Below are 12,966 nucleotides of genomic sequence, written 5' to 3'. Positions count from 1 at the left end.
TTCTTACACTGTACACATGTCCACCCTTAACCTTTGATATTAGGAATCTCAAGTAAGTGTAATGGTATGATGTATTGTGTCTAAGTATGGGCATTGGACAGACTGTAAAATATTTTGTTTTGTATGTTTTCTGTGCTCTGCTTAGATATAGACAGATTATAAATAATAAACTAAACTATGCAAAAAGACTACATATGGAAATAGTACTACATCACGAGTCACACCTGAACTCATCTCAAATGGAATCCAAAGTCAAGGACCCATGTCACAGTGCTGCTGCCAGAGTATGGTGATGACAGAACAGACTCAAGAAACCTGTGCTCATCCCACTTTCACAATTCCAAGCATACTAAAGATACGGTGACAGGATATGCAGTACTATTCTGTACAGTATAGTGTCCCAACGCACAGCCTTTGTCCATTTCAACTTTTCCCAATGTTTTTCTGCTTGCATACCAGCTACTGAATTTGTTGCTAAAGATATAAAGCAAACAGATACGTCTTCAACATGTTCATCCTTTTCATTTTTAGTATACATACAGTGATGGAACTCCTCTCATATGAGGAAAAGCAGAAGAGGTAAGGGCTCTTCAGCTTGGAGAAGAGATGGTTGAGGAATGATAGAGGAATCCTGAGTGTAGAACAGGCAGACATGAATTGATTGTTTACTATTTCAAAAAGTACAAAGACTAATGGACAGTCCATGAAGTTACATGGTAATACTTTTAAATCAAATAGGAAAAAATAAATTTTTTTCACTCAAACAATTAAACTCTGGAACTCGTTGCCAGAGGATGTGGTTAAAGCAATTAGTGTATCTGGATTTAAAAAAATAAAAAAAAAGGTTTGGACAAGCTCCTGGAGGAAAAGTTTATAAACTTATCAAGGTATACATAGTGAAAGCTACTTCTTATCCCTGGGATTGGTAGCATGGATTCTTGCTACTTTCAGGGATTCTGTCAGGTATCGGTGACCTTGAATGGACATTGTTCGAAACAGGATACTGGCATAAACGGACCTTTCGTGTAACTCAGTAGGGCAAGTCTTATGTTCTAATACATTTTTAAGGGCCCTGTTTACTAAGCCGCGTTATAGCACATTAGTGTTTTTAACGTGCGTTAACCATGTACGTGCCTACAATATCCCTGTAGGCGCCTACACAGCGCGCGTGTTAATTGTAGGGGTGTTAAAAACGGTAACGCGCCTTAGTAAACAGGGCCCTAAGATACTTAGAGATTGCATTAACACAGAATGTTATGTTCCACTACTTACAAAAAGACCTTTTTTTTCTTTTACATTTGTACCCCGCGCTTTCCCACTCATAGCAGGTTCAATGCAGCTTACATATTATATACAGGTACTTATTTGTACCTGGGGCAATGGAGGGTTAAGTGACTTGCCCAGAGTCACAAGGAGCTGCCTGTGCCTGCAGTGGGAATCGAACCCAGTTCCCCAGGACCAAAGTCCACCATGCTAACCACTAGGCCACTCCTCCTCCAGGATTTGAATCACATGGTCACCATCATACTATGGATTTTCCTTAGGTCTTCGATTTAAGGACACGTGCAGAAGTCTGTTAACATTCTAAAGCAGTTGATAGTATCCTGGTGTTTAAAGAAAGTTAAAGCCATGAGGGTGTGGAATTTGGGTGGATGACTAACTGCCTGCCTATTGGGCAACCTGTTACATGTTTCAACATAACATTAATATCACTGAACAGGCAAAATGGATGGTGTTAATCAAGGAAACAGTTTGATTAACCACTTTTCCATAAAAGAGATCAAAGCAGTTCACAACAGAAATGTATTCTGTGTAACCCAGCAGCTTTATCTATTCTTATACGATTAATGAGCATTAGACATATTCCCCCCGATTGTCTATATTGCGCCTAGCTTTCCGTGCCAAACTCCAAGCATATTCTATAACAATGCGCGTAACTTAATTGGCTTAAGCTAAGCAGCATTGATAAACAGCACTTAACAAGCAATAATGAGCACTAATTGGCAATAATTAGAATTTACATGTACAACTCGCTAAGCATATTCTGTAATGAACTGCGCCTAAATTCTAATGTGCTCAGTGAGCTGAATATTTTAGCTCTAAAATATCTATAATAAGAGAATTGTTCAAGGGTAATAACTTGAATTTGGACTCACTCAATTTTAGTTCCGAATTAATTCCTGTGAATAGAATCTGAAGGGAATCCTCTTCCATATCATGGTCTTTATTGGATGCTCTAGATAGAAAATACACTTCTTATTGTATTTTGGATATTTGTCCTCCATGTTATGAAATCTGCTTCTAGTAATTTTAAATTGCTATTATTAGATTGGTTACATATGCTAGCGATGGGAGATTTTCCCCAAACTTTGGGGGAAATTATAGTTACTCCTATTGTAAAACAAAATACTAATTTCAAACTACAGACAAATTGCTTCAATTCCACTTTTTTTCTAAAATGATGGAAGGAGTGGTAGCCCATCAGTATCCGATTACTTGGACCATCATTATATTTTACAGTATACACAAGCAGGGCTTAGGTCAAACTACAGCACGGAGACTTATTGGTTCATTGATAGATAATAGGGGTGGGCAATTAACACATTAGTAGCGTTTTTAACGCCAGCTGATTTTTTTTTTTTAATGCGGACCTGCCCCGCACCCACCTAAATAGCTCAGGTTCCAGATTTTCCCTTCTTTCGTGCTGTCTCAAAGTCCTTTTTCATTACCTGCACAGCCGAGCTCTGCAGCCACATGAGCCTCGCAGTGCAGGAAGTTAAGAAGTCCTGTGAGACTTCCCCAACTTCCTGCATGGTGCAGCTCATATAGCTGCAGAGCCCAGCCGTGCAGGGGAACAGCCCAAGCTGTGGAGGTAAATGGATTGGGGGGGGGGGGGGGGGGGAATGAGAGAATCTTCATGAAGACTGGGGAGGGGGCATAGGAGAATCTTGGTGAAGGCTAGGGAGGGGTCATGGCGAAGGGGGCATGAAAGAATCTGGGTAAAGGCAGCCTGAGAAAAAGAAACAAAGAGGGCGGAGAAATTGTGTTCAATAGGAGGGAGCCAGTAGGAAAGCATGAAATGCCCAAAATGCATACTGCAATTAAAAGTTTGATCACACGATTAATCGCAATTAGAAAACCTTTATTATTGCCCACCACTAATAGATATTTGCAAATTGTTATGCGAAGGCCTTAGTGCAATTAGTAAAAGAAAACAAGCATGTGGGCATGCAGCAATTTGGAAACTAACCCAACTTTGTTTGTTAATTTTTTTTTTATAGCAGGGCAGGTTCCAAATTTCATTTTAGCACCATTACTCCTGATGGAATTCTGCACAAATACTAAATATTCTACACATGTGACAATATAATCAGCATTTGGAGTAATACACAGGAACAATGGAATATCTTTTTGCTTGGAGAGGCCAATCTTCAGCCCCATCCTCAATCTCTAGTTGCTAATACTGATTTAGGCAAAACATTGGTGGGGCCATGGCACCTGTGACCCACCCCATTACACTACCTATGATATATAATGTGGTACAGAAAAGTTATTACTCAAAAGGAGCATATTTTGTTTAATGTATTTATTTTATTACATTTGTACCCTACGCTTTCCCACACATAACAGGCTCAATGCGGCTTACATAGTAAAAAAACAATACAAATTCTGTAAGAGAATATTACATCATTAGACCTGGCCCCCCTCCAGCAAACTACTCTTACCCTAATCCAGTGGTTCCCAAACTTTTTTAATTCACGGCACCCTTCGTGTCTGAGCAATTGTTCACGGCACCCCCCCCCCCCCCCCCACCTCCCAGCCACACAGGTCTCCATCTTTTTATCTACACAAATATAACAGTGCTAGGGTGTTCCTACAAACAGCCCCTAAAAATGGCACACTGATTATGATTTATAACAAATTACTATCTACCTATGAAAGGTTATTCCGTTATTATACTTCCTCATTGTACATCTGTATGCTGCACAAGCCAGCATGTAAATATAAGTGAGATTAAATAAAAAAATGTTACCAGCAATAAAGAATGACAACTCTGATGCAGCAGCTCATAGGTTTGTTCACTTTTGTTTTTTTTTTGAATGGGAAACAGAGACTGACCTATTGGCTACAACTTTTTGACGTCACTCCATCTCTGTTTTCATCCAACCTCCTTTCCTTGGCAGTCGCCTCTGCGTGCCCAAAGCAGTCTATTCCCTGTCCCCAGTGGCCATGACAAAAAAAAAAAAGCATGGGGCTGCAGCAGCCTTCAGGCATGTGCTGTCAGTTCTGCTGGTCCTCTGCCCCTACTGATGTCAACTTACAGGGGCAGAGGACCAGCAGTGTTGACAGCATATGCTTGAAGGCTGCTGCAGCCCTGAGCTTAGATTTTGTTGTTGTTGCTGTTTTTCTGCTGCTGCTGTTTGCAGTAGCGGTTCAGGCGGGAAGAAGGTCAGGATTTTCCATGGCACCTCAGAGAGTTCGCTACAACACACCAGAGTGCTGCCCTAACCCCTTGCCAGGCTTCATTTCCCCTCTCTTTTCCAAACAATCTTTCCAGATAATAGTACAATCGATGATACTATCACAATTGGATTATTGCAATGCAGCATACATAGATTAAGGAAAACACACTATAATCATTACAAACCGTACAAAACACAGCAGCGAGACTGATTTTTAGGAAGTCAAAATACAAAAGAGTCACCCCATTGCTCAAGAAACTACACTGGCTACCCATCAAGGCTAGACTATTTTTCAAAGCTTGCACCATCATTTTCAAAATATTGTTTGGAATGGCACCTGAATATATGCTAGAGATGATTAATCTTTCCCCAAGAAATGAAAGCCCACAAACCAGAGGTTACTTACTTCTTCATCTACCCAACTGCAGAAACAAATTATAAGACCATTTACACAGCAGGATTCAGCTACCTAGGATCCAAATGGTGGAACTCAATACTAAAAGCTACGAGAAGCATCACAACTATCTTCAGTTCAGAAAAGAACTAAAAAAACCTTACCTCTTCAAAGAATTTTACAAATACGAGTTAACAACATCCCCTCCTTGCCCCAACTGTAAACCACCATTGTAAACTCACCAAATGTAAATTGTAAGCCACTTTGAACGGAAACTTGCTTTTGGATATCAGTGGGATAGAAAAATACATAAATACGTAACTCACTTGCTACTAATAATTCCCCCTCCATTGTTTTTTTATCCTATCAGGCTCAGTGCCCCATATTTCTTTTCACTCTGCTCCCAGGCTTGACAGCCTTCTCCAGGCTCATATTCCTTCAACCCAGTTCTCTCTTCCACCCCTGGTAAGACCTCCAAGTTTTCTCTTTCTGCACCCTCTGGCTTGGCCACCTCCTTAGATCTGTCTGCGCCTGTTCTTAGAAAAACCTCCATCTCTCTCTTGCCTACCCCTCTCAGGATCCACCAAATCCCCACTACTCTTCTGTACTCAGGCCTGTGCAGTCAAATTCCATTGCTACAGATTCCTCTCTTCCAGCCTGCAAGGGCTCCCGTAGCTGCTGCCTCCTCTCTGCATGCTTGGCAGCCCTGGTTTGAGGGATCAGATGATTGTGTTCATCATAAAACAACTGTTACGTTATCTTAATTTACTCCACTATGTACTTTTCTTGTGCTTATAAAAGGCTGAATATGAACTCTGAAATTAAATTATAAGGGCTTTAAGGCCCATCTGATCAACCCAATTTTGAAATCCACATGGATAAATACTCAAGAAATATCTATTCTAAGAACACAACTTACACTATATAAAAATGGTTCTAGATTCATCAATCTGGTCAAAGAAAATAAAATGGTCTAATCTGGTCTTACCTACTGCATTTCTTTAATAGTTCTTCCAATGCTGTAGCAGAGAAATCAGAGCACCCGGAGAGGTTTAATCGCACCAAATCTGAATTCTGAGCAATAGACCTGGGAAAAAAGTACATAATTCTAGAAACTGTCAACTTCACACAGTAACAGCACATAAAGGGGCAAGTTTCATAACAGTCACACTGTTGAAAAGTCAATGGTAATTCTGTACCAAGTCTCAAAAGAGACAGTACAAGAATGTTTTCCCTTTGAAAGCTGTCCAGGACAGTGGTTCTCAACCTGTGGTCTGTAGACTTTTCTTGCTGCTATAATTATGTGAGCAGAATATGGAAGCTGCTCTAGCGGCAGGATCAGCAGTGGCTGCAGAAATGGCAGTAGCAGCATCAGTAAGAATGGGGATAGAAGAAGTAGCAGCTGTGGGGATAGGATCAGAGGCAGTTTTGCAGACCAGAAGAACAAAGAGTCATGGGGGGTGGGAATGTTATCACAACCAGCAGTGGAAGATGTAAGCAGGAGCACCAGGACCAGCATCAGCCCACAGCACCTGGGAATAGCAATGCAGCATCAACAGATGAGGAAATGGCAAAATACAAACATGAGGATTAGCTGCAAGGAAAGAAGGACACTGTCTGGAGATAGAGAGACTATGGGAATTAACAAGGGTGTGGAAGAGACACAGACTGAGGTTCGGGGAATGGAAAAGAAGAAAAACTGGTGGGGACTGGAGGGAAGGGAGAGAGGGACAGGCTGGTAGAAAACTACGTGGAGGAGAAAAGACATCGGTTTGGGGAGAAGGACTGATGGAGACTGGCATGGTGGGGGGGGGGGGGGGGGGGGTGGTGTAGACAAACTGATAGAGGAAAGAGAAATGAAATAAAAAGAGCCAATGGTCATAGATTTGGAACTGAGGGGAGGGGTCCAGGGAAAGTGGCAGGGATTCACTGTGGGTCCCTGAAATTTCAGAAGGTTAATAAGGGGTCCACAGAACTACAAAAAAGGTTATAAACTTCTGGTCTGTGGAAAAAATTGCCTTTTTCTGCAGGTATTTTTCCACTAAGAACTTTATCAACAAGGAAACAAGAACAAATAATACAGTGAAGTGAACATTTCCCCCCCTTTCTGACTTCCCTTATTGTGTATATGTTACACTGAATGGTTTATGATCTTTAAACAAAATGTGATATTACACAATGGGAGTCCGAGTAAACACAACAGTTTTTAAAATTACTTCATTTAAACAAAATTATCCAGCACTCTTAATCAACCTAATTTAATTGATAATTAGATTCAGCTGATTAAACACAGCCACGCTTGATTTCAGCCAGCCTTATTGAAGTTCCCAAGGTGCACTTACTGTCAGGAAAGAGGGCGCAACATGACAGCATACCTGAGCGCAGGCGTATACAGGATGGCCTTGCACTGATGCAGAAACTGCTTAGGATCACTAGGGCACGTAAGAAATTCAGTGGCAGCATGGGAAGGGAGGGGAGACACAATGTTACTACGGGGGAAAGGGAAATGGGACTTGATATTTTGCAAAGCAGTTTACATATATATATATATATATATAATGGGGAAAACAATCTCTTGTCTTTATTTCCCATATTTCCAATGTGTTTGCTGACCACATTTGAAGGATTATTGATTCCATATGATGTATTGCATCCAAATTTCTTGAAAAAATTATTACAAAAGGTTAAGGTACCAAAGATACATTTTAACTATTAACATTAGATGACATTTACAGTCATAATCACTATGCTGCCTGCACCTGTTACAGTACATCTCCCTATTGTCATACATGTATTTCAATCTGAACTGATCTCCAGTAAGTTTGGCTTCACAGGAAACAGAATTCACATTTTAGCTCGCAAACCTAGCAAAGGTATTTGCTCTCTTGGTTGTAGAACTGATGCTTTGTCTGTCTTTGTATTGTAATTACTGCATGCCCTGAATATGCCAACACCTTGTCTAGCATTTTATAGCCACATAGTTTCGGTGTTACAAAAGCTATATGCAGTAGGCATAAAACTGGCTGGACGTTGAATGGCAAATATTACATAGCATTGTAGTTTGGGTGTATATGGTATAATTTCAACCGGATGCTTAGCAACATGACTATGATGACCTGTGCATTCTGACAAATCTAGGGGGTCTTTTACAAAGGCGTGCTAGTGGTTTTAGTGCGCATTAATGATTAGCGCTCATTAAACACTAGAGATTCCCAAGAAATATATGCAACAAATAGCAAAAACCTACCCAAAAGGATAGATGAATTCGTCAAAAACAAAATCTAACTTTAAGAAAATTTATTTGGAATTATAACAATAGACAACCAACACTTCTGACAGAATATGTAGGGAAAGATGCCAAAGTATATGATAAAACAGCACTTATATCACAAATACATAGAAACAGGGCACTGCTCGACAGAGTCTCCATTTTGTATTCTTCTTCAGGAGCAGATTCCCTCTGAAACAACGTTTGGCGTGCTACAACAGTTTGGCCATGGTGTCTTGTGTATTTAATTCAAGATGGCACACTGCCAGCGTCACTCTGCCTTTTAGGGAATACTTGAATCTGGTCCAGCTTGTACTTGGTTCAAGCTTCTCCTACTAACCTACAAATGCATTCGATCTGGAGCCCCTCTCTACCCTCATCTCCCCCTATGTTCCTACCCGTAACCTCCGCTCTCAAGACAAATCCCTCCTCTCAGTACCCTTCTCCACCACCGCCAACTCCAGGCTCCGCCCTTTCTGCCTCGCCTCACCCCATGCTTGGAATAAACTCCCTGAGCCCATTCGCCAGGCCCCCTCCCTGCCCATCTTCAAATTCTTGCTCAAAGCCCACCTCTTCAATGTTGCCTTCAGCACCTAACCACCATACCTCTATTCAGGATATCTAGACTGCCCCAACTTGACATTTCGTCCTTTAGATTGTAAGCTCCTTTGAGCAGGGACTGTCCTTCTTTGTTAAACTGTACAGCGCTGTGTAACCCTAGTAGCGCTCTAGAAATGTTAAGTAGTAGTAGTAGTAGTACTTATTTTGTACCTGGGGCAATGGAGGGTTAAGTGACTTGCCCACAGTCACAAGGAGCTGCAGTGGGAATCAAACTCAGTTCCCCAGGATCAAAGTCTGCTGCACTAACCACTAGGCTACTCCTCCAGCCCTCAGAATGCTGAAACTGGCATAGATGGGTAGGGAATCTCCTAACTTTTGATCTTAAAATGGTTAAACCTTTTGTGACCTATATGCAAGTATACACAGTATTTTTGATCCTCCTTTCCAATCTTTCCTATGTTAGTCACCATAGCAGAAGTTTACATGACTTATTAGCATGTTCATAAAAATACCTTTAGTTAATCTCATATAGTACTCAATTTTGCCCATTTCAAGGTTCTTTAATTTCTTTGAGTAATGTTTGTAAGCAAATAAGGATTATTAATAGTTTTATGCTAAGATTCTAAATCTATTTACATTTACAAGTGATGTAGAACGAGTAGAAAGGTTTGGACAAATTCCTGGAGGAAAGGTCCATAGTTTGCTATTGAGACAGACATGGGAAGTAACTGCTTGCCCTGGGATTTGTAGTGAGCTCAAGTGTCATACATCGTTGTTTCAGAAAACGATTAGCAAGAAATTGAACATTACCGGTATCACATTGCGTTTAGCTTGACATCAACATACATCCAAAAGACTCCTGAAGAAGGCTGTCGTGGGCTGAAACCTCAACTCGTGTTGAGTCCTGGATGCTTAATAAAGGTGTTTGTTCGGACATCGTCTACTGCCCTTTCTTTTTGTCATCCTTGTGACTGTTTCGTCTGTGTACCTATAAGGGGTACTGTTCTTCTGTTTCCCTGCCGTGTAGTATAGAGTGTTGCCACAATTTGGGTTTCTGCCAAGTACCTGTGACCTGGCTTGGCCACTGTTTGGAAAACAAAATACTGAGCTAGATGGACCATTGGTCTGACCCAGTATGGCTACTCTTATGTTCTTATGATATGAAGTATTTCTGATAACCTTTTCCTTCTATAAAGCTACTGAAAGAGAAGCAAGAGTAATTAATCGTGAAAATATAGGTATCAGAATTTACATTTGTATTCCAAGATTTAGGGGGTCTTTTACTAAGGATTAGTACATGCTAATCTGCAGCAGGGCCTGCAGAAATAAATGACCCTGTGACAGATAATTGGCAAAATCATTCGTTTAAAAAAAAAGAAAGAAAAATCTTCAGATAATTCATAAAATTTGACATCAGTTAAGAGTTCTCTATTCATAGGCCATCTATATGGCGGAAATATTAGACCTAGTTCTGTGGATTGTATCCAGATTGCAGGATGATCAGAAATGAGGATGTTCTCTTTTGAATTAATAGTAATTTTGTTTATAACTTGATCAGACACAAGCCAATAATCAATTCTGGAATATATGAGAATAAGACTAAAAGACGTATGCTCTTTCAGTTAACACAGCAACATAGTGACGGCAGATGAAGACCCGAGTTGTCCATCCAGTCTGCCCAACAGTCACATTCACTATCAATTCAAGAATTAAAATCAACAATGAATGTAATGTTATTTACTTGATCATGGTCTTTCTTTGGTGTTTCTGGGACACAGACCATAGCAGTCTGCCCGTCTCTGTTCTTATGCTCCAACTACTGGCACTGCCGTCAAAGCCCACTCCAGCCTATCCAAATCATTCTTGTCATTTGCGAGATAGACAGCAAAAGTCTGCCCAGCACTGCCCTCACATTTCAAACCACTGGAGTTTCCATCAAAGCTCTCTCCAGTCCACTCTAAATTGGATCGTCATCTGCGGGACTCAGAATGTACAAGCCACCCTAGCACCGGCCTTAGTTGATGCAGAGTTGCCATCTAAGCACCACTTGACATGCAAACACATATGCAACCCTTTAAGTTTTTTTTAATATCATATAATTTCTAATTAGAGAACCTCTGTGTTCATCCCATGCCTTTTTGAATTCCGTCACAGTTTTTTTTTTCAACCACCTCCCTCAGGAGGTCATTCCAGGTATCCCACCCCCCTCTCAATGAAAAATAATTTTCTGACATTACTCCTAAGTCTACCACCCCGTAACCTCAATTCATGTCCTCTACTTTTACCACTTTTCCTTCTCTGGAAAATATTTGTTTCTATGTAAATACCTTTCAAGTATTTAAACATCTGTATCATATTTCCCTTGTTCTTTATCTCCTGTAGGGTATGCATATTCAAGTCTTCTAGCCTCTTCTCATATGTATTTGGCGCAAGCACCATATCACTCTTATTGCTTTCCTCAGGATTCAAGTCTTCTTACATCTTTAGCAAGATGCAGCATCCAAAAACTAGGGTTACCATATGGCTCCAGAAAAAGGAGGACAGATTGAGCCAGTCTGGGTTTTACTCCCATCGCTTTCAATAGAAGGAAAACCCAGACTGGATTAATGTGTCCTCCTTTTTCTGGATTCATAAGGTAACCCTATCCAAAACTGAACACCAACAACTTGTACAAGGGCATCAACACCTCCTTTCTTCTGCTGGTTACACCTCTGTACAGCCTAGAATCCTTCTGGTTACAGCCACCGCCTCAAATACCATCACCCCAAGGTCCCTTTCCCTGTCTGTGCATATCAGCCTCTCACCACCTAGCACATATGTCTCCCTTGGATTTCAACTCCCTAAGTGCATCACTTTGCACTTCTTTGCATTGAATTTTAATTGCCAAATGTTAGACCATTCTTCCAACTTCTGCAGATCTTTTTTTCATGTTTTCCACTCCCTCTGGAGTGTCCACTCTGTTACAAATCTTGGTATCGTCCACAAAAAGGCAGATCATACTTTCTAAACCTTCGGCAATGTTGCTCACAAATTTATTAAACAGAATCGGCCCTAGCACCGATCACTGAGGCACTCCATTATTCACCTTTCTTTCCTCTGAGTGAATTCAATTAACCACCACCCTCTGGTGTCTGTCTGTCAATCAGTTCCTAATCCAATTCACCACTTTGGGTCTTAACTTCAGCTAGTCAAGTTTATTCAAGAGCCTTCTATGAGGAACCGTGTCAAAGGCTTTGCTGAAATCTAAGTAGATTACATCTAGCGCACGTCCTTGATCTAATTATCTGGTCACCCAATCAAAGAAATCAATTAGATTTGTTTGGAACAATTTACCTTTGGTAAAACCATGTTGCCTCGGATCTTGTGACCTATTGGCTTCCAGGAAATTCATTATCCTTTCTTTCAGCATTGCTTCCATTACTTTTCCCATAACTGAGGTGAGGCTTACTGGCCTTTAGTTTCCAACTTCTTCTCTGTCACCACTTTTGTGAAAAGGGACCACATCCGCTCTTCTCCAATCCCAAGGAACCTCTCCCGTCTACAAGAATTTATTATGCAAATCTTAAGAGGACCCGCCAGAACCTCTCTGAGCTCCCTCAATATCCTGGGACGGATCCTGTCCGGTCCTATGGCTTTGTCCACATTCAATTTTTCAAGATGTTCATAAATACTTTTTTCTGTGAATGGTGCTATATCCACTCCATTCTCATATGTACCTTTGCCAGTGAATCGTGGTTCTTCTCTAGGACTTTCTTCTGTGAACAAACAACAGAAGAAGTATTTGTTTAGCACGTTTGCTTTTTCCTCATCATTCTCCACATAGCAGTTTACGGCATCTTTCAGTCTCACAATTCCATTTTTAGTCTTCCTCCTTTCACTAATATACCTGAAAAGGTTCTTGTTGCTCCCTCCTTACATTTCTAGCCATTTGTTCTTCAATTTGCGCTTTTGCCAGACATCTCTCTCTCTTGGCTTCTTTCAGTTTAATCCAGTATTCCTCTCTATGCTCCTCTTCTTGAGTTTTTCTATATTTTATGAACGCCAACTCTTTAGCTTTTATTTTCTCAAACACTTGGAGAACCATATTAATTTCCTTTTCCTCTTGCTTTTATTTACTCACATAAAGGTTAGTAGCCATATGTATAGCTCCTTTCAGCCTGGACCACTGACTTTCCACTTCTCGTATATCCTCCTAGCCAGTCAGCTCTTTCTTCAGGTATTCCCTCATTTTGCTAAAGGCAGCATGTTTGAAATCCAGGACTTTGAGTTTTCAGTGGCTG

General features: G+C 40.7%; 1 protein-coding gene across 1 annotated transcript in view; it reads right to left on the bottom strand.

Moving 5' to 3' along the window:
• The window catches only part of SKP2 (S-phase kinase associated protein 2), a 69,711-nt gene that overhangs the window by 25,978 nt on the left and 30,767 nt on the right, over positions 1–12,966 (bottom strand). Inside the window, exon 6 of the mRNA XM_030193039.1 lies at positions 5,846–5,944. Coding sequence (XP_030048899.1) covers positions 5,846–5,944 — 99 coding nt within the window. The remainder of the gene's footprint in view (positions 1–5,845; positions 5,945–12,966) is intronic.

The sequence above is a fragment of the Microcaecilia unicolor genome, chromosome 2 (genome assembly GCF_901765095.1).
Source record: "Microcaecilia unicolor chromosome 2, aMicUni1.1, whole genome shotgun sequence".
In the NCBI taxonomy this organism is placed as follows: domain Eukaryota; kingdom Metazoa; phylum Chordata; class Amphibia; order Gymnophiona; family Siphonopidae; genus Microcaecilia; species Microcaecilia unicolor.
This window is presented reverse-complemented; position numbering and strand designations above follow the sequence as displayed.